Here is a 22,517-nt window from a genome sequence, read left to right as displayed (position 1 = left end):
CTAGATCAGATGCTGTGCTTTGAAAGCTAAATGATTCTTTAATTCAGGTACTGTGGTAAAGTGCAGCTTAGATGGCTCTATATATAGCAGAGGGATATGGTGTTATTATGCATGGGTCACTCACTAATCCATCTACGAGTGGTATTAGAATTCCAAAAATTACAACTCCATGTCCAAGTTGTTTAAGAACAAGACTAAAAATGCATGGGGGGAAAGGAATTCAAAATGGCAGAATCTTTTTTTAGCATGTTAAAACTTGGTAGCCACCGTTAATATTTTACGTACAAACCTATTCCCATAAGATTTAGAAACGCAAGATCGAATACTTGATTCTCAAGTTTTAATAACCCCGAAAAAAATAAAAGAAAAATAGGGAACTGCTAATAGACGCATGAGATTAAGTGTTCTTCTCTGCCTTCTCTGCTTTAACCACACCAAGTTTTACTTTCCTTTGATTTTTAGTTTTTACCACCACGGGTCATGAACTCAGTTTCCAAAAGTCAAGCAAAGGATTCAACTATATCAAAGTGGAGGAATAAGAACAATTAGCTGTCTAGTTATATGCATATCCCGAACCAAGTTTGGTCAGAATCAATCTTTTCTTTCTAGCTCACAGGGTCACGGTCAATACGGGTTCGTACAAGCTCTACTGGTTTCAATACTCCGCTCATCTTAAATATCAGACTCGATTCTATTTATCGGTTATTAACAAACATCCACCCTCTGGTGATATCAAACTCAGTGAGTCAGTGTCTGCCGCGGTTCGGCCACCTGTGTCCTTGCCTACTATAATCTTGGTATCCAGGAGTTTGAGTATTTCTTTGCCTTGACCTGTCCGCAGGCCCGTACGCGTTTCTTCCATACATGTTATACTCGGCATTCCTAGCCGGGCTATCCTCTGGAGGACTCCACGATTCAAAACCTCCTCCATTGGACATATATTCAGAACCTTCATATGGAGGACCTGACCTCAGCTGAGCTTGCTGTTGCAAAGGTCCGCCATACGATGGTGCATTGTAGTACTGATTTTGGTTCTCTAAATAACGATAGTTCGAAGGTAGACCCTGCCTATCAGATCTCCATGAATCGGAAAGCGGGAGTCCGTGTTTCACAGTTGGTGGTTTAGAGAAATAGGGCGACTCGGAGTAATGGTTTTGTCGTTGCACTGGTTGTGGGGAGTGTCTTTGTTGGTGTATTGGAGTGGACAAGAAGGGTGATGGGAGCGAGTTAGGCTGCCTTTCTGCCGCCACATTAAAAGAGTTATATGACGGTTCTGGCCTGCCATTACTTGTGCTTTCACCCCAAACCGAAGGAACAGCCATGTTTGAATAGTTATGCTGCAAGTGTGATGGTAGGGTTGTACTATCAGGAATTTGATGAACATGCTCAGGTGAATATGCAGGTACTGCCCGGATGGCACTCGTTAGCCGCTGTGGTAGAGGACTAGTAAGAGCTGATGAAAGCTGCGACGGCACCAAGTTGTTGTTGGCCGCCATTTCTGGTGAACTGTAGCCATGGCTCACTCTGTTCTGCATCAAGTTTTGCTGTGAAAATGCATTCCTTGTGGCTTCTGGTCTCCATCCGCTCTGTAAAATCAATAAACAGAAGAAAATGAACAATCAGCACAAGTATGGATGAGCGAGTCAACAAAAATAGTTGATGGGCCATAGAAATTAAAACATTAAAACCAATCTCAGCATTTTCATGATTATCATTTTCCCTATTTTGCATGCATCAGTCAGACTCATTCCCATGATCCAATCCAATAGAGGTTCGCCCAACACCGTTCACCACAATGAAGCTCCACTATCTATAAAGTACAATGGAATATGCACCAGAAGACAAAGACCTCCCCCTAAGTCACAATTTGCCACTTGTTTTATTGATGGCCACACATACAGTTCTACAGGATGACTTGGGATTACTTTTTAGCAATATATCATATGGGGTTCTGCCTAAACTTTCATTTTGATTTTCAGTGTTCTTTGCCGTCAGGTTCTAGTGCAGTAGAGACTAAGAGAGGAGAAGAAGACAGTGTACTGTATATACTGCTAGTGAAAAACTGGAATGTAATGTATACAAGGTCTGGCTAAAGTTGCATAATGAGCCCAAGTAACGCACCGTTCCAGGGTTGCTTGCAGGTGTTGGGGATGGAAGAGAAACTTCAACCTTCTCCTCCATTTTACTAGCTAACCCATTTAAATTACCAGCAAAAGCAGCCCCACCGGCCTTAATCATATCCAGCAATTTTACTGTGTCCTCACTCGATAAGTTACTAGCCTGCCCAGAAGTCAAGGCAAACACCAATTCTGGATTTTTTAGCAGCACAGCAAGCAGCTCTATATCTGGTTCAGCTGTGCTGCTTGCTGTGTTATTTAGCGGCGCCAAAGAAGCAACACTGTTTACTTCTTGAGAAGGTACAACCAACGTTTCTGCTGCATTATTTACTTCTTGACTATGGGCAGGTTGTGTTTCAGTACAATCAGTGTCAGGTGGCTGTTCTGTTGGAATTACTGGAGTCAATGAGTCATCATAGTCCATTTCAACATCCCAGGGTTCCTTCGGGTTAGGTGGTATCTCTTTCAATGTGTTGTAAATAGTTTCCCGCTCACGGTGGTTTCTGTTTTTCTGGACTTCCATTTCTTTGCCATTCTCACCACCCCCAACCCTCCATTCTGGATTGAGTTTTACTTCTGCAGAAAGGAAATAAAAGGGAATTAAGAAAAGATTGATAGGGTTGCTTAAAATCTCACAAAGCTTCAACCAACCAAAGAGGACAACCACCAAAATAAAAAATCACGAGTAGAAGAGAAAAAACATGACAAAGATAATGTCTGGGCTGCATATCTTGAGGTTGACCATTTTAGTATTTAGCAAGACAGGGGGAGAAGAGAAAAATAAAATAAAAATTGACATAAAAAAAAAGACATCATCAATGAGTGGTTCAGCCATCCTGTAGAAAATGAATGTCTAACCCTTCAAATGAAAAAAGAAATGAACGTCTAGAACCAAATCAAACCATTTACTGTAAATGCTTAAATTGGATTTGGCCATTAATTATATGGGAAACTGTCCAACAGTTACTTCCCTGTAGAGATGATTGTCTTTCTGAACATACAACTAAGATTCAAGCATGGTTCCACAGTTTCATGGCACCTCAGTCAGGCCATATAAGTTGAAGTAAACAACCCGCCGAGAAACCAGTTTATGTTCAAGTGCAGCTTAACATCAGTAGCCCCCTCACTCATTATTTCAAGCTCATAATTCAAGACTTATGGTAATACAATTATTTTAGCTCACGTCATATAGTTCCCAGCCTAGCTTAGGTACATGAAACATACATACTGGACCCCGCATAAACCCGTGGTAAATTATCCAGGATTTGCTTCCATACATGAAAGATTTATATCAGAGAAACGATTTACAAATCTTATCACAACCAGGCTCTTTTATGGCAAATGTTGTTCAATCCTATCTGATTCAAACCGTGTTCAAATTTTGGGGATTTGAAACATAACATGAACATATCTAACAGAAATTGAGTATAGTAAAACCTTCAACACATGACATCATACTGCTGAATGAATAGAAGGGGATAGTGAAATCAAGTGATTAAATTAAAAAAGAATTGATATGGTTAGAAAACAAACTGAATATCCCATTTTTTATTATCTGGCATATAACACCCACTCAACTCAGTCACCGTTCTTTTAAACACCTGGCAACTGTCATCCTCCAACCTTCTTGCTTTATGCTTAACTAATACAGATACCTATCACATTATGTACAGTGATGCAAAGTCCAACAATACCAACTTTTACTGAATTTCAAGAGCCACAATCAACTGCTATAAGATTGAGTTTTTAACCTCAATTTGTATCTTGTGCAGACATTGTGATAAGAAATCAACACCAGATAGGATCTTAAGATTGATTTCCAAAGTGTCCTTTGTGGTCCAATCTAAACAGGAGTGATCCACAGAATTCCTAAGTTTACAAGTAGAAATCCAAACAGCTGTGCCCACAGTAAATTTAAAGATGAATATCCACTTCTATCAATTCACACTAAACAGTATAATATTTTATCAAGTCAATTAGAAATCACTTGATTTGTATATTCAACCGAACAAAAACTCCAGTTTTCCATGGAAAATACACATCCGAGTTAGTCCATCCTATCATATAAAGTCAGTAAACATGATGAAGAATTAATTAGTTAAAAACAAAAGACAAAAAAAAGTAAAGGATTCTCCCTGCAAGAAATATATTGGAAATGCTAAAGCACCTCTCTCTCTCCATTAAATTCCAATCACTTAGCTTAATCACCTCTTTTTAACCCTTTGTCTACTGCTTTTGCACCGATATCATGAGCACAGAATCCAAAGGAATCAACAAAGATCTACTAAAAGCATATGTACCTGGTGGCATCTTCCACAGCACTTGGACTCTCCTGCACTTCTCCCAGATGTGCTCCTTCATATCTGTTTTTAGCTTTGGAGCAATAGGCTGGAAACTTGCAATAGGCTGTACGCTTATATCAGGAGTTTCCCTCTCTTTCAAAGGAAGGGTCACAGGTATTTTGGATTCTTCACGATTGGACTGAACTGGAATGTTAGGTACAACAGGCAAATTGCTGGCCTGAGATATTGGAAGGTTGTTCACACCTTCAGCCTTCACATCTTTATTTTCATTAGAGGGAGCAGACTTTCCATACTTGCTTTGCATATACTGTGCTCGCAATTTTGCTTTTTGGATATCATCAACAGACATTGGACGAGCCTGACTGACAGGTGTTGGTCTTGCAGCCTGTGAACTTCTCCCAGCTGTTTTTTGCCCCGGTTGTTCAACCAATTGAACCTTTCTGCGTCCTTTAAATTCTGTTACTAGCTAAGGAAATGAATTTTGAATGAAAAGTTATAGAACAAAGAAACCTTGTTTAAATCTTTTATATAACTTTTTTTAGGGAAACTATATTCGGGAACTTGGTCATACAAGAGAAGTTAGGGGACTAAATACCATAACCACGCAAAATGAAGAAATTATTTGAAATTTTTAATCTATCCAATATTTTAATTTGATATATGAATATTAGTTCAATTAGCAAACAGATTTTAAAATATGTTGACTGAGAACTGTGATGCATCACTTCAGAAATAAATATTACAAAATCAAGATGGAGGATACGGGATGCAGATATACCAAGGATGTGTTTCTTATTTAAATCATCTGATGATGCTATCAATAGCTTCATTGGTTCGGAAGATTCCAATTTCCTGAAAAGTAAAAGAAAAGAGTTGGGAATTTCAAAACATAGAAATGTTACCATCCTCATAAAATGTCTGTCAGATCATAGAAATTTTTTTACCTTGATTTAATTGCACTTTCGTATGACAAGGCAAGAATGTCTTCCTGCATAACAAAGAGGACCAATCAGAAAATGAAATTTGAACTAACTTGAACTATGTTACTTTATTCTATGACGAACTTACGTGACCATCACCATTCGAATTCCATGGATCATCGCTTATAGCTTCATCGATACTGTCAAAAATTATAAGAGATCATGAGAAACAGATTAAACAAATGTTTCGTTCCAGGGGAGAGAAAGATATCTTCACCTTCGCTTCAGCAACGCTAATTCTTGCGAATCATTAGATGTTTTCATGCCATTTGGTTTCTTCAAAGCTTGGCTTCTTGCTAATGACTTGCTCCATCTTGATAACAAGACCCTTGCCCTGTTTGATATTTCTGAAGTTCAAATTAGAAAGATGAGATTCAAATTTTTCATGATGTATATACAGAACAGCTGAATCATATATAAAATTGCAAATCAAATAAATAGATTATATAGTTGCCCTGGAAAAAAATTCAGTTCTAATAGCTGAAAAAAAAATCATTTTGTACGGACAAAGGCAACTCAAACACATATGAAATTGTTTACATATCGAAACTGAAGAGACACATAAATGGAAATCATTGTGTGAAGAAGCCTTAGTTTTCACTTTTCAGCTCATTTAAACGTTAAAAGGAAGAATGTTTGAGTGAAATTTTCGCGAGAAAGAAATGAAAAACACATATAGGGTGCCCTGAAAGGTAAGCCCACCTGATGTCCTGTAAAACCGCAATCTATTAACACTTTGCAGTATGGCTGACATATGTACAGGAAGAGCTTTGGATAGAGGCAAATGACAAAAAACCTGTGCAACACTTAAATATAGCTTGGTAAGCAAAGATAACATTGGAGAAATGACAGAGTGAATTCCAGAACAACAAACACCTTTAAGATGACAAGTAGAACACTTGTTTGTTCTTCATCAGCTGCTTGAGTCAACCATGTCACTAAAATCATCACACCACCTTTAGTTAAGAACCTGCATGTATGCAAATTGTTGTCAGGATCATCAAAACGGATGACAATGACATAGTTTTAAACCTACAAAGTGATTTGCAAGTACCAGCATAATACTGAAGAATTTTGTATCCGCAATATCAACTCCAGCAATTTCACTTGCCCAGAAAATGTTTCTTCTATCCGCATCAAGTTGAAAATATTTTCAACAAAATGTTTATCAACGTCATCCAATCCAGAAAAAGTATCTTGTGTTGAGCAAGATGGCGCCTCCTCGACATTGGTGGGGCCAATAGTGTTTAAAGGAAGGGGATTACTTGGTAAACCAACAGTGTTCAAAGGAAGGGGATTACTTGGACAACCAACAGTGTTTAAAGGAAGGGGATTACTTGGCGAATCAATATTGATTAAAGGAAGGGGATTAATTGGTGAACCAGCAGTGTTTAAAGGAAGGGGATTAATTGGTGAACCAATAGTGTTTAAAGGAAGGTGATTAATTGGCATCAGTGGATCAGAGCTTGTCGGCACCCCCTCCAGCAATTTATGTTCAGAGGATCTGAGAGCCTTCTCCCTCGACAACTGAACTATTCTTCTAACTCTGGATCGTTGACTATTAAAAAACTCACGAACCTATGGATCAATTCGAACACAAGTCAGAAATTACCAAACTAATATGATGACAAAGATACGTGAAGATAGAAGATATATGGAAAACATGACGCGAATCATAGACCTATAACTCTCTACAACCCTAAAGCAGTCACTAATAAAAGCTTAATGGCACATCTTAAATATCAATCTGTTACTCCACAAGTGAGATGCTAAGTTCTGTTTACCACGAACCAACTTAGTAAACACCTAAAAATCAACCAAAAACAAACAACCTGCGAGACTGAAACCCCGAACAGCGCGCTGAGCTCCCGGGACTCCTTCTTTGTAATGGCATCTTTAATTGAAAAAACAGATTGCATATACTTAATAGCCTTTGGATTCAACAAATCTCTAGGTCTTTTTCCTGCAAAAAGACACAAATTAACAACATAACAAATGACAGCAGGACCAATTAACACACACCTAGCAGCTTATACACTAATAACAGTCTCAATTAGCACCATTAGTACTAACAATCTCAATCACAAGACTCACCGATATTAATCGAAAGCGCACCAGCTGCCTGCACAAGCCAAACAAACAACAGGCATTAGATTTAGGATAGTCCTAATTGTTATAATCCTAATTCAAACTTTGCTCGAAATTCTCAGCAGAAATTGGAACAAGAGAGCCGGAATCGGAAAACGCACCATCTCCTGAGAGAGAGGATTGGCGCCGGTGAGCTTGCATTGAGTGACGACGATTCTCTGGAGCTCATCGATCTGGCTGTGGAAGAGCTGGCGCTGCGAGTCGACGAACTTGTGGAAGGACTCGACGGAATTGCCAATATCTAGGTCAGTGAGATCCTCCATTGCCGGCGACGAACTCGAAGCTTGGAATTGGGGATTGGGGAAGGTAGGGCATAAAGAATTGGGGTGATTTTAATTACTGGGGGGGTTGGGGATAGAGTTTAGGGTTAAAGCTCTGACGAAACAAGGGAGATGTAGGAACAGGGTAGAAGCACAGTAGGAGAGTAAAACCCCACATGAGCGCTATTTGGCGGTTGGGCACCGAGCCGGGTTCCCGGGTACTGGCTTCCGACCCGGTTTGTTTTCTATTCTTTTTCATTTTTATTTTCTGATCTCCATGTGTACCATTTATGCGTCATAAAGCGAATTTATAAATTGAAAATCGCTAAGTATAACATTTTTAGCATAAAGACTATTGAAGATGGTCAAAACTAAGTTTCAACTCTTCGACCTGAACAAACTCTCAACCTGATATGGTAGTTTCATAATATAAATTTTAAGATGATGAGTTAGTTTTGTGTTAATGTTAGTGGTGAGGTTTCATGACAAATGTCGACGGTATTTAAATTTCATTGTAGCCCATGGGTATGCATGTGTATAAAAGTTAGTTTGGAGTTAGGCTATATTGACTCATGGATGTCACCAATAGCGATGCTATGTAACTCGTGTTCTTGGTACTTTCGTATTTAGGAGTATGTCGTGGTATTGTTGCCATAACCATTCAACAATATAATTTTTCGGAAAAATTATTAAAATATACTTTAAATTTGGTTGAAATTGTTAATTTGCACCCGAACTTGCATTTTAGTCAATTTACCTCTTAAATTTTGTAAAATTGCCAATTTACACCTCATCCGTTAAATTTAGTTGTTTCTATCTCATTTTGCGTCACATGTCATGCATATAAAGGGTAATGTTGTCATTTCTATTTATATTTTTCTTAAAAACAAATAAAAATATTCTTTAAAAGGAGGATTATTTTTTTAATCAAATTATTTATTTACATCTTTTTTCTACATACTTAACCCTAATTCAAATTATATATTCAACATATTCACTCATTCAAATATAGTGTGTTGTGTATATATATATATTTATATATTTATATGTACACATTTGTTTTTAATTTTCTATGTATTTATTTATATTTTTAATATCTTTTAACATATCATATCACATAAAATAATAAATATATAAATAATAACATATTTCGAAAAAAACATAGTAGCAACCGTTCCTCTTAAGTAATTTTATTAATTTATTTCATTATTAAATATGAATAAATATATAATGACAATAAGACCCCTCAAATGCATGACATGTGACTTAAGATTGGATGAAAACATTAAATTTAACGGATGAGGTGCAAATCGGCAATTTATACTAAGTTTATGAGGTAAATTGACTCAAATGTAAGTTCGGGGTACAAACTGACAATTATGGCTAAATTTATGGTGCAAATTGACATTTTTGCCTAATTTTTCAAACTATATCTAACACTTTCTCTAAAACATAAATTTATATTCAAATTTTAGGCCGACCAAATCTACAATCATTCATATAAGATTTTATCATCTTCAATGTATGAAAATAAAATCAAAATCTAATACAACTATTATCACAATTAATCATTTATATTATTATTTCGGAGATCACAGTCCTACATAGCTTCATCACATCACTTAAAATGTACACATGAAAGTCTTAGACTCTTAGGCCCTATGAGCATATGTTGTCGAAGTTATACATGCTCATTTTTTTATAGGTTAGCACCTTTTGGTTTATTGTTTTTCATTTGAATTTGAACTTTTTATTTGATTTGTGTTCCAAATTGTAGAAAAAAAGGACTCGGTTAGGATTTTATATGGTCCGATGTGATAACTCTAAAGCGAGTGTGAATAATAATTGTTCACCTTAGGGAAGTAGACCCAATATAGAACTCTTAGTTACATTTTTATGGCGGTGTCACTTTATTTATTTATGTTTCGTTTGAATATAAGAAAATTATGAGAAATTTAATTAAATTTTAGAAATTTGATATTCCTTATCCTATTTGAGTTGAAATTTCAAAGAAACTGCAAAATTCTATTGGAAAATATAAGGAAAATTTGAAGTATGTTTTCCATGTTTATTTTCTTTTAAAAATAAGTGTCATTATTTAATTCTCAATATTTTCCTTATAATTCTAACTATTTTTAAAGGGCAAATTATTATTTAGTACCAAACCAAATATTAAATTATAAAAAAGTGAAATAAGATAATCCGATTAAAATGGTATTTACATTTAATTGGAAATTACAAAAAGATTAACGAGCTTCAAACAAAATTAGAAAAAAAATCATTTTTTAAATATTTTGCTGACTGTTTTGCCCTTTCTCACTCTTTTTTTATTATTTTTCATTCTTTTTCTTATTCCGGCCATAACTTGGTCGTCTGGCAATATATTTGAGCGTGGTTGGTACCGTTGAAAATATCTTTTTCTCTTCTTTCATTTGATATCATACCCGTTCTGAATCGACCACAGTATAAGATGTAGAAACTCTTAAAATGGGTTGTCGCCATTCATGGCGGTGCTCCAAGCTTTTCCGGTGAAACCGGAGTCCAAGGCTAAGTTATTCTCTTGATTGTGAACACATTCATACCGATCTCCTTTGAATATTAATTTAATTTCGCAAATTTAAATTTTGTTCTTAGCATGTCACACTTGCAGTCACACCACTAATTACAGTTGTAGTCACATTGGTTGTAACAATAATGACATTGTGACTGCCATTGTATATGGTTGTGTGGCTACCCGTGTATCTAGTAATGTGACTATGATGTAACAAGAAGAAAATGTGAAAAAAAATAAGAAGAAAAAAATGAATATAATTAACCAACATTTGGCTATTGTTCATGTGATCTTTAACTTCTCAAATAAACCAATACAATTCAAATATCGACATTGACGTTGTCACACCACGTGTCACATGATAGTCACACTAATAGCCACATTGGTAGTCATACCAATAACCGTCACATTAAGAGTCAACTTTTATTCACATTGGTAGTTGTAGTGTGACTACCTGTGTGACTATCAATGTGACTACGTGTGTGACTATCAGTGTGGCTATCAATATGACTACTATTATAAGTAACATTGCAAGCCACAACGTAGTTACATTTCTAGTAACACCAATAGTCACAACGGTAGTTACAGTGTTTTACTTTACCTTAACCTTATCCTTGTAAGTCAACACTATTTGCATGCCTTTGAGAATTGATCAAGCTTTTTCATCTCTATGGACTCACCACAGATGCCTCCGCCTGGCCTCATCCATCTCCTCCTCCCTTGGCATCCATTGCGGTCACATCACCGCTGCTCCAGATATCCTCAAACCAAGGATCACACCGGCCTTGGCGACAAGATCCAGATCTCTGATATCAAGATCTCTGATTCACATCACACTCCACACCTATTGCCATACCAGATCGAAAACAACCAGTGCCAAACCAAATTGGACTTCATGATCAGCTCCGGCCGCGCGCATCACTCCAATTGAGGCCATGCTGGTGTGCTATTCGGGTGGCACACGTCGCGCTAATGCAATAGAAGTTGTTAGAGAAGACGAGCGGATTCGTCGTTGGTGAAAATAGTTAAGGCCATCTCTGAATTAGGGGACGTCAATCTAGCTTTTGATCTCCGATGGCGGTTCTCTCTTCGATCAAGCATGATGATGAGGATTTCATCGAGAGGTAGGGGTTTGATTTTGCGAGTGCCGTCGAGGTAGGTGAAGATAGAGAGTCCAAAGCACTGTAGCATATTTGAGAGGAGTAAAGAATCAAATAGAATGGAGATTAGAGAATGCGGAAAGAGAGAAACTAGTCAGAATATGGGGTTGAGAAGCTCGGCGGTGAGGCGGGTGGACTCGAAGTTGTCGGAGTCTAGGAAACAAGGAAACGTGCATACACCCACGTTTCCCGCTTCCGAAGCGGAACCACTCCGGAAACGTCCGGAAACGCTCGGAAACGTGCCGGAAACGTGTTTCCAGAAAAATGAGTTTTGGAAACGCGAGTTTCTAAAAAATAAAGGTTTTTTTTTTATTTTTTAAATGAATGGCTAGACCTACCTTCGTCGAGTCAAATGACTTATTTCGACATATTTTTGACCTCCCGCCAAGTCGCCGACTCTCCTTCTCTCTTATTGATACCTAGATCTCTCATTATATTTGTATTATGTCGAATGTTGAACACCAAGTTATTTAAGTTATTTGAGATTTTGAGTTACTTAAACTAAAAATTTATTATTATATTTATTTTTTGTATAATATATATATATATATTTTTATTTCGACGTTTTTAAAACGTACCCGCTTCCTAAATTTTTTAAAAAACACGCTTCCGCGTTTCCAAACGTTTCGCTTCCACGTACCCGTACCCGATTCCGTGTAGCCTAGGTTGGAGTTGGTGTTGCAGGTGGAGATCAGGGTCAAGGAGAGAGAGAGAGAGAGACAAAAAGAGAGAGAGAGAGAGCCGAAATGAGGAGAGAGAGAGTGACACATTATAATTTTCAAAACCTATAAGGGCAACGGTCTAAGAAATTTAAGAGACCAACTTTTTTGTGATTTTGAAACTGTTGGTGATTTTTATAATTAGATTTGTGTAATATGATTTTTTTTATAATCTACATTTTTTAAAATTCAGAAAATAATATCTAAATAATTTTTTTTTACAATTTTTAAAAACTTATATTCCTAAAAATAGAATTCTCAAGAAAATAAGATTTCATCAAATAAGATTACTCCGCTTCCTCTATATAAAAAAAGAAATACCCGACTCCCAGTCAGTCTCGTCCTCCATTTTCTTTCTCCGCGATTTCCAGGGTTCGTAGTATTTGGGAATTTTCTCGAGCCCTCTTCTCTCTCCACCGCACTGTTCCGATTAGGTTTTCATCCTAATCTCACCCACCCAAGGTAACCCCTCACCTCCTCTCCAGCTATTCTCCGTTCGATTCTCATACGCATCTCTCTTTTACCTTCTAGCACGATTCCCAGGGTTTGGTTTTTTGCTTCGTCGTTTTGCCTCTTTTTTATTTCTTCGCAATGGTTACATTTTCGATTCTCTGACCTGCAATTGTTCGTTTCTGGTTTCGCCTAGGGTTCTTTATTTCTCAGGGATCGGTTTCTCTAGGTATATATGGCTCTTGTTTTCGCATTCAATTTTTTGATGATGAATCTCTGCGCATTTTTGTGTCGAGTGAATGTTGACGGTGCATGTTGTTTTGTCACATATCTAGGTTTTCCCTGTGTTGTTGAGCTTGTTTATTAATTTCAATACGCCGAAAATATTTGAGGTGGTTTTGGTCTGATTAAAGCTCATTTTTGTCGTTGTGTGTTGGTGATGGTGGTTATGGAATTCGTGATTATTATTATTATAGGCTAGGTTCTTATCAGTTTTTGTTTTGTTTTGAATTATGCTGATAAAGTTGCAGTTGGGAGTCGAGCATAATTATTCACAGAAATGGAGCGCAAGGTTATTGAATTGGATCAAGGATGGGACTACATGCAGAAGGGGATCACCAAGCTGAAGAGGATTCTAGAGGGATTGCCAGAGGCTCAGTTCAACTCTGAGGAATACATGATGCTTTACACGTATCCTTTAGTCATGATTCGTATTTGTTGGTCTTGACTCTTGATACTTCTGTTTATGTATGTATTGCGTCTTTTATTTTTCCATCAAGGCTGTTGTGAAGTAATTTTTATTGTGCTGTGAGGTGAATTTTCCCTAACTACAAGTACAGAACTATCTATAACATGTGTACGCAAAAGCCCCCATATGATTATTCTCAACAGCTTTATGACAAGTACAAGGAGGCATTTGAGGAATACATTACCTCAACGGTGAGAACTTTAGCTTGTTGTTATTAATCATGCAAGTGACATGCTTTTATCTGAACTTACTTGGAAATATATATCAAAATTTGGTTGTTTATTACACAGGTGATGCCCTCTTTAAGAGAAAAGCATGATGAGTTCATGCTGCGGGAGCTTGTCCAAAGATGGGCCAATCATAAGATTATGGTTAGGTGGCTATCACGCTTCTTTCATTATCTCGATCGTTACTTCATTGCGCGTAGGTCGCTTCCTGCATTAAATGAAGTTGGTCTCTCCTGCTTTCGTGATCTGGTTAGTCATGTCTCTCTAATATTTCTTATCAAAGGACAGTAGGACTTGACTTGCTTATAATACTGTTAAATCATTGTCACTACCAGGCGTCGCTTCAATAACTGATGTACTTAATTTGTGGTCTCAGGTTTACCGGGAGGTAAATGCTAATGCCAGAGTTGCTGTGATTGGTCTTGTAAGTTTATTAGTCCTGATCTTGTACTGAGAAATATCTTGATCTTGTCATTCAATGAGTGTTGTTTGACCGCCACTTCCAGATCGATAAAGAACGTGAAGGAGAGCAGATTGACAGAGCGCTATTGAAGAATGTGATAGACATCTTTGTTGAGATTGGCATGGGGCAAATGGATTCTTATGAACAGGACTTTGAAACACAACTGCTAAACGATACTGGTGACTACTATTCTCGTAAAGCGTCAAATTGGATTTTGGAGGATTCTTGTCCAGATTATATGCTGAAGGCAAGTTTACATTTAGATATGCTCTTTTTTTTTGGTGAGGTGAGTTCATAGACCAGTATGTTGTCTAATGCCTCTTGTGACCCTATACAGGCAGAGGAATGTTTGAGAAGGGAGAGGGACAGAGTTTCTCATTACCTGCATTCAAGCAGTGAGCAGAAGCTGGTTGAGGTCAGTTAATACGTAGTTATAAGTTTGTTAGTTTGCTTTTAACGAGTATATAATAATTTGGGGTATGTAAGTATTGCCGTTCAACAATCATGTTACAGCAGTACATTGAATCATGGAACTTAGGTATGCCTCCTCTCAAGCAAGCTCATGAGTAATATTTATGAGATGAATAATTAAAATTAAAAACATCATTCATTGGGCTGGAATTATTTAGAGATGATTTATTATTGATGCGTTGGAATTTATAATGAAGTACGTAACTACTATATTGGAAACTTTCTTGCTACAAGAGATATGGTACATATGATGCATTAGGTACATATATGACGTTAAGTACCAGTTTAAATTGTTCTCACATAATATGTGTATGTAAGGGGAGAGCAGGTTAAAGAGTTGGTTGGAGATTGTTGTCTTACATTTTGATTGATGTGTTCTCTTATATAGCTACTCCCTATTGTGAAGTTCATGTTATCAATAGTTGCATTGCTTGACCTGTAGAAAGTGCAAAATGAGTTGTTGGTGGTTTATGCAACTCAACTGCTTGAAAAGGAGCATTCTGGATGTCGTGCTTTGCTTAGAGATGACAAGGTATTTTGCTACCTGTGCATTTTTTATCTTGTTTCCAGTCATCTTTAAGCATTCCTAATACATTTTCTCTTGTTTACTTAAAGGTGGAGGATCTTTCTAGAATATATAGGCTTTACCATAAAATACCTAAAGGCTTGGATCCTGTTGCTACTGTATTTAAACAGGTAAGTTTTTTTTTTTTTTAAATTTCATATTCTACATTTGACCTTCATTAGCTGCTTGCTAACTATTCTGCAATAATTTTGCGCGTTTACAGCATGTTACTGCTGAAGGTACTGCTTTAGTCCAAGCGGCTGAAGATGCTACAAGTAACCAGGTTCAGCATCTTTCTTTCTTTCTTTTTTTGAAAGGGGCAGCATCTTTCTGTAACCTAAAATAGATTAAATATCGTCGTGTTAAGTTCTCTCCATGAACACTGTGTTCAGTTTCTGTTTTTTTTTTTTACATATACAGCATTACTATTGCAAGATTTTTTATACTTTCCATTTACTATGTTTTACAAAAGATAAAGGTGTAAATGAGACATTCACCACCTATATGGGATGGGTAATTGAGTCCAAGTTGGTGCAAAATTAGTTAAAATAAATAAATAAAAAAGGCATCACATGTCAACTGACATTAAAATTCTGGGCATCTAATGGATGAGCATGTAAACTTGATGGTGATATGTGATGACATGAAATTTATCTTTCAGTGATTCCTCTATTAGCATATGGTATGCGAGTTTAAATACAATTTATGAAGTTGTAAGTTGTAACTGAGATCAATCACTTCGACAAAATTTTAAAGTTATTGTGGTTAGTACAAAGTCAATCATCAATCTTATAGTTCCTTGGTACAAATGCATTTTTGTTCAAATGTGCCTTGGTTGTATCTCAGCTCTAGTCCTCTGTATTATTTTCCAAGGGACCAAAACATGATACATGGTGATGCCTTCTTGTGTCCTTAGATGATGAATGTGGTTTTTGATTGTGTGTAAACTATTCTGGACAGTAGATATTCTGTTTATTTTCTGCTTTGGGACCATAAAGTTTTCATTATATTTATAGAATTTATGTTTTATATTTTGTTGGTCAACTTAAAAATTTTACTCTGGTAAAGAATTGTTCCCTCACATTTCATTATTTGGCTGCTAAATGTTATCAACAATGCTTTGCAGGGTTCCAGTGGATCTGGTGCTCAGGAGCAGGTATGTTATATATAGTCTTTTTTATAACTTCCTCAAGTGCTTGTGATTGGATGTATTGACTTCTCTCTGTGATCTCCAGGTCCTTGTCAGGAAAATAATTGAATTGCACGACAAGTATATGCAATATGTCAATGATTGCTTTATAAACCACTCACTGTTTCACAAGGTTAGTGTTGTGACATGCTGGTCATTTACATTATTACATTTACCTTTGCACTTTGTGATTTTTTTTTATTTGGCTGTTTAATAGGCTCTGAAAGAAGCTTTTGAGGTATTCTGTAATAAAGCTGTTTCTGGGAGTTCAAGTGCCGAGTTATTGGCCGGATTTTGTGACAATATTCTCAAGAAGGGTGGAAGTGAGAAGTTGAGTGATGAAGCTATAGAAGAAACACTTGAGAAGGTATTGTGTCTACCTTTTTCTCCCCTCTTGTTAGGGGTTTATTTATTTGCTATGATGCTGTTTACTTCTTTTATTTTGTCATTTAACATTTAAATTTCATCTATTTATAGGTTGTTAAGCTGCTAGCTTATATCAGCGATAAGGATCTTTTTGCAGAGTTCTATAGGTAAACCTCTGTTTTGAGCCTGGAGTATACATCTTTCAAGTTTCCAGTTGCAACTGTTGTCATAAGTTGGTGATACATATTTGGTCACGCAGACAGCCATACTGCAGCTTTCTTGTATTTCGATGATGAATTTAAATACACACACCCCACGTATTTTTAGATATATCCATAGATAGAGAGTACTGTATGCACGAGCTTTTTTTTTCCTCACAGAAATGCTTTTAGACAGACTGCTATAACACTTCACATATTATACAGTTATGTCATTGACTTGTAGCTCATATCTTTTATTTATCCTGTCACAGGAAAAAGCTTGCCCGTCGGTTACTTTTTGATCGGAGTGCCAACGAGGACCATGAAAAAAGTATTCTAACGAAGCTTAAGCAGCAGTGTGGTGGACAGTTCACCTCAAAGATGGAGGGAATGGTCAGTTGACATGTTTATTTATTGGCATGTTTCTCTATGTTATTAGTGTTCTGATTATGTTGGCATTGCTTTGTAATTTCAGGTTACAGATTTGACAGTGGCTCGGGACAATCAGGCCAACTTTGAAGAGTATCTTAAGACCAATGACAATGTTAGTCCTGGGATGGATTTGACAGTCACAGTTCTTACAACTGGTTACTGGCCAAGCTATAAATCTTTTGATCTGAACCTTCCCGAAGAGATGGTAAGATTTGCTTTATATTCGGGTGCACAATTTCATGCTTGAAAATGTCACTGTCACCTAAAGTATAATTTGTTCACATTTTAGGTGAGGTGTGTTGAAGTTTTCAAGGCCTTTTATGAAACAAAAACAAAACACAGGAAGCTTACCTGGATTTACTCATTGGGAACCTGCAATATCAATGGCAAGTTTGAGCCAAAATCAATTGAATTGGTTGTATCAACCTATCAGGTAATGTCATATTGTCTATTTCCTTATTGCTTTTTGGTGCTGAAGCTATTAACTATTTCAAAATGATGCTGACTTGCTGAGGCACTTTAAATTATGTGGTATTTGTTTGGTACAGGCTGCTCTCTTGTTGCTGTTCAATACTGCAGAAAAATTGAGCTATTCAGAAATTTTGACCCAGCTAAACCTTACCCATGATGATTTGGTTAGATTGCTTCATTCCCTGTCATGTGCCAAGTACAAGATTCTACTCAAGGAGCCTGCCACTAAGACTATCTCGACAAATGACAACTTTGAGTTCAACTCAAAGTTCACAGACAGACTGAGAAGAATTAAGGTCTGAGATTGTTATACTGTTTTTATTTTACTTTTGTGTTAAGAGTAGATGAGTCAAAACTTTAACTTTTGCATTATAGATTCCTCTCCCACCAGTGGATGAAAGGAAGAAAGTCATTGAAGACGTGGACAAAGACAGGCGATATGCTATTGATGCTGCAATCGTGCGAATCATGAAAAGTAGAAAAGTCCTGGGTCATCAGCAGTTGGTTATGGAGTGTGTTGAGCAGTTGGGACGGATGTTCAAGGTATATGTCTACTTCCCTGCCATTTGAATACATTCTTCTTTTGTATATAAAAAGTTATATGAATTACCTGTTACATGTCAAGGTAATGTTAGTCAAAAGAAAATTGCGGTTCTATTATATTTATGTAACACTTATGTTCAACGTGCTTGTGAAGATATTCTACTGACATGGTTATGTACTCCTGAATTACGCAGCCTGATATCAAAGCAATCAAGAAGCGCATTGAAGATCTCATCACCCGTGACTACCTTGAGAGGGACAAGGAAAACCCGAACATGTTCAAGTACCTTGCATGATTTGAATTCTGGAGCTGGGGATGTTACTCTGGGGTGTGCTGGAAGTACAGGATGATTAGGAAATTGGGGTTCTGCTGTATATGATATGCTACTCTTTTAAACTTGTAGGATTTTTGAATGGGGTGGATTATTTTTGTGCAATCCGCTGTTAAAGCCAGTTTTGTGCAATTCACCCATGACCTTCTTTTCCAGAGTTTAATGTGCAATTATTTTCAAAGAGCTTATGTACTGCTATACTATTTTTGTGGTTGGTAAGAATATTAAAAAAAACCAGTGTTTTAATGAGTTGCCTGTGCTGCATTGCTGATTTGTTGTCACTGTTGTCTGCTTGACCCCTTCTATTGATAGGGGCTCCGTGATGTGATCGCCGGAACTCGTATGGTACGGTTTGCTACAGGCTTTCTGCTCTGCATCGCCTCGCAGAAACCAATTTTTGTCGACAGATTCACCAGACTTGGTTCAGTTCAGTTTCCTAGTCTAAGTACTACCATCAAAGCCTAACCCCATTATCAGTTCATCACAAAACAAAAGGCAGCGGGAATGTCCAAAAATGGGGATTTTGTTTGTCTAGTAGAGGTTCGAATCCTAAAACTGTTAGAATACACAGTTGGTGTCTTGGAGAGTCTTTAGGTTTACATGGTCTTTAAAGCTCGACACATACCAAGCCGCCGCGGAAATACCTAGTACCGAAATCCCTGTTCTTCCAATCAAGTCTCCATTATTGAATTGGCATCCCCAATGTTGTCTTGTCTCTTCTCCAAAAATTGGCTCTCTATCCACGTTGGTGGTGCCCATCTCGGAATTCAACATCGGTGGATTTGTACAAAGGGACCAGCCAGCAGCAACAGCTCCGGTGATTCTACAGTCTCTTACCTGGTTCACTCATGCGGGCTGTCTCAAGAAGCCGCCATTGTAGCAGCCCGCAAGGTAAACCTTCATTCTTTACCAAAAGCAGAGACTGTTTTATCCCTTTTGAGAGAGTATAAATTCTCAGATACCCAGATCTCAGCTCTTGTACGGAAACACCCAAAACTTGTCATAGCTGATGCCCAGAACACCCTTTTGCCAAAGTTCGAGTTTTTGACCTCCATAGGAATCTCAAGGCTCGACCTTGCAACAGTACTGACATACAACCCAAGACTTCTCGACCGAAGCTTGCAAGACAACATTATACCCTGTTATACCTTCCTCAAAGACCTGGTGCTCTCTGATTCGAAGGTCGTCACTATTTGGAAGAACAACTCCTGGGTTTTCCTTGAAAACCTATCAAAACATGTGATACCCAATGTTGCGTTTGTGAGAGAATTGAGCATGCCCCAGTCCTGTCTTGCCTATTTGGTAACATATAAGGGTCGTATTCTTCTGAAAGATCCTGAATTGTTCAGTCAACTTGTGGTTGAAGTCCAGCAATTAGGATTCGACCCTCAGATGGCCAACTTTGTGCATGCCATGGCCGCATTATATGCAAAAGAGACATGGAAGCGATGCCAGGAGGCGTATAGGAGTTGGGGTTGGTCGGATGATGATATTCGTTCTGCCTTCAGGTCGTGTCCAATGTGCATGACTAAGTCTGAGAAGAAAATAATGGCAACAATGGAATTCTTAGTGAACAAGATGGGATTGCAATCAGGTGATATTGCAAAGTATCCATATATATTTGGTTACAGCTTGGAGAAGAGAATCATCCCTAGGGGTTCAGTTGTCAAAGTTTTGTTGCTGAAAGGATTCATAGAAGAAAAGGAGCTGAGTTTAGCTACTCTATGTTCGATATCAGAAGAGCGCTTCTTGTATAGGTTTGTCACCAGATATCTTGACCACGTTCCCCAATTGTCGGATGTGTACCAAGGAAAAGTGGATATATGCGAGTGAGTTATGCAACATTTGATACTGTTGGATCAGGAACTGGGGTTGCTGAATGATGAAATGGAAGCAACATTCTAAGTATCGACTCATTCTGCCTTACATCCACTCTGTTCGTTACCATAAAACAATGACCCTTTGTGTGATCATGATCTCTCTTCTGAAGTCTGAACTTTAAAATGAAGTTTCTATTTTTTCGAATTTTAACATTAATATGATTCATTCTGAAAAATTCAACTGGGACTTGGATCCACTGTTTTATGTGATTTCGGATAATCTGGAGTATCCTTGTTCCCTTGTTTTCTTTTTTAATCTAGTAAGAGAGGTAGAGTTCCAACTTCATGTAGTGAGGAGAACTTGCTATGGTCACTGGCTGATGTTTGTAAATATACGTTTATTGGCAAGTATCTTAACCTAAGCTATCAACCCAAACCATGTGTGTTTTTAAGTCAACTGGCCCAAGTCAATATTGAAGACCTAAAACGATATCATGACTCTTGACTCAAGGTAAAAACATGCATATGCATTTCATGTTTTCTCATACAGGATGGCAAATCTGGTTTCGTTGTTGTTTTTGGGTATATTTCGAATGCAACTTGATGAATTGAGTTATGTGCACAAACGTGCTTGTTTGGGTTCCCATGTTAAATCCATACTCTCTTTATCAGATTAGCACAACTGAATTGTCCATAAGTTGGTTAATTATTTTCACCTTATTGCTTGTGAAATAATAGATTCCATGTGTGACACATGTTTTCCACAATTTATGGATCTATGTTCCCAAGTTGAAGTCGATATTTTTCTCTTTTTCTCAAACATGCATCGATACTGATTTTGTGGTTGCTTATTACAACTCAATCATAGTCATTTTTGACTTTTCATTTATCATGATTTAAGATGACATTTCACTTTTTATATGGAATCTTGTCTATAACAAGATTTTTCTTTTAGTCACTCTGAACATTTTCCTTTGCCATTGTGGTCTCATTGTTTATATAAGTATTCATGCATCTGCATATCACTTTATAATCACTTTTTAAGGGGTATGTGTTCCCGCACCGAATTATTGTACTCTATCAAATCTCTTGTGTAGATATTTGTTGACTTCTTTGTCTTTTAAACTTTCGGTCGAAACATCTCATTGTCCACTAGATAATGAGTTTGAGTCTAATCCTTTTTGTCCTTTGTAATCTCTAGTTTTTGTTATCACCATTGTTTATATTTGTTTATGCATCTTCATATGCATATGCATCTCTTACAAACATTTCTCCTTGAATTTATGCTTGTTTTAAGGAACTTGTGTTCATGCCGTATCTTTGTCTCAATTAGAAACCATCTTCGATATTTAGAGATTTTGTTGATCTCTTAGTTTCTATTGTGTTCCCGCCGTATCCTTGTCTCAATCAGAAACCACCTTCGATATTTAGCGATTTTGTTGAACTCTTAGTTTCTGTTGTGTTCCCGCCGAACTCTTGTCTTTGACAGATTTCATCTTGGATTTCTAGAGATATTTGTGATATCTTGTTTTCCGATTTTCTTGTCCTTGTAAATCTAATATTATCTTGTTCATTGTTCTTCTCGTCTCTGTCAAAAATCATCTTTGATTCCTAGAGATTTTGTTGATCTCTTAGTTTCTGATTTTCTTGTCCTTGTGAATCTAATATTATCTCGTTCACTGACATTTGTAATCCTCAATGTTTTACTGCCCATGTTTTATGATGAAACATGTTTAGTGCACATGGTAAAATAAAATAAAACCATTTTGTTTTCAACCATGGTTCTTAACCAGTTTCGTTCAGAACACTGTATATCTTTGGTTTGGTTAGGCCAAGTTGATTTGATCAGCTATTTCTTTGGGCTTCCATAAAGCCTCATTTTATTTGCCTATAAATAAAGAGCTATGCTCTTACCAAACAAGTTATTTTCCCCTTCAATCTTTTTCAAGTGTCTTTGCATACCTTGAGCTTAGTTTCTTAGTGTGTGTCTTATATCTCTTCT

The 22,517-nt window shown here is 37.1% G+C and overlaps 3 protein-coding genes across 4 annotated transcripts; 2 read left to right on the top strand and 1 right to left on the bottom strand.

Moving 5' to 3' along the window:
* Nucleotides 1-500: 500 nt before the first annotated feature.
* LOC126785502 (homeobox protein LUMINIDEPENDENS) lies at nucleotides 501-7,927 on the bottom strand. The gene is made up of 13 exons (XM_050511214.1): nucleotides 7,650-7,927; nucleotides 7,495-7,522; nucleotides 7,233-7,363; nucleotides 6,455-6,978; nucleotides 6,277-6,370; nucleotides 6,103-6,196; nucleotides 5,618-5,747; nucleotides 5,489-5,540; nucleotides 5,365-5,408; nucleotides 5,184-5,272; nucleotides 4,418-4,876; nucleotides 2,122-2,693; nucleotides 501-1,586 (listed from the first exon to the last, which is right to left on the bottom strand). The coding sequence occupies exons 1-13, from the start codon at nucleotides 7,809-7,811 to the stop codon at nucleotides 747-749; spliced, it is 3,219 nt and encodes a 1,072-aa protein (XP_050367171.1). The 5' UTR covers nucleotides 7,812-7,927; the 3' UTR covers nucleotides 501-746.
* A 4,629-nt stretch (nucleotides 7,928-12,556) lies between these two features.
* On the top strand, nucleotides 12,557-18,944 carry LOC126782493 (cullin-1). 2 transcript variants are annotated; one of them, XM_050507752.1, is made up of 20 exons: nucleotides 12,557-12,700; nucleotides 13,219-13,378; nucleotides 13,528-13,627; nucleotides 13,727-13,912; nucleotides 14,040-14,087; nucleotides 14,170-14,377; nucleotides 14,468-14,541; nucleotides 15,040-15,129; nucleotides 15,213-15,293; nucleotides 15,386-15,445; nucleotides 16,289-16,318; nucleotides 16,398-16,484; nucleotides 16,569-16,718; nucleotides 16,829-16,884; nucleotides 17,190-17,310; nucleotides 17,393-17,554; nucleotides 17,639-17,782; nucleotides 17,898-18,116; nucleotides 18,196-18,363; nucleotides 18,558-18,944. In XM_050507752.1, exons 2-20 carry the CDS (start codon nucleotides 13,248-13,250, stop codon nucleotides 18,657-18,659), a joined length of 2,217 nt encoding a protein of 738 aa, XP_050363709.1. In that variant the 5' UTR covers nucleotides 12,557-12,700; nucleotides 13,219-13,247; the 3' UTR covers nucleotides 18,660-18,944. The 2 variants fall into 2 exon arrangements, with proteins under 2 accessions (XP_050363709.1, XP_050363708.1); XM_050507751.1 differs by having other exon boundaries at nucleotides 12,559-12,700; nucleotides 13,213-13,378.
* A 453-nt stretch (nucleotides 18,945-19,397) lies between these two features.
* Nucleotides 19,398-20,528, top strand: LOC126784167 (transcription termination factor MTERF5, chloroplastic-like). Its single transcript, XM_050509653.1, has one exon. It carries the CDS (start codon nucleotides 19,398-19,400, stop codon nucleotides 20,526-20,528), a length of 1,131 nt encoding a protein of 376 aa, XP_050365610.1.
* The last annotated feature ends 1,989 nt before the right edge of the window (nucleotides 20,529-22,517 follow it).

The sequence above is a fragment of the Argentina anserina genome, chromosome 2 (genome assembly GCF_933775445.1).
Source record: "Argentina anserina chromosome 2, drPotAnse1.1, whole genome shotgun sequence".
Lineage (NCBI taxonomy): Eukaryota > Viridiplantae > Streptophyta > Magnoliopsida > Rosales > Rosaceae > Argentina > Argentina anserina.
This window is presented reverse-complemented; position numbering and strand designations above follow the sequence as displayed.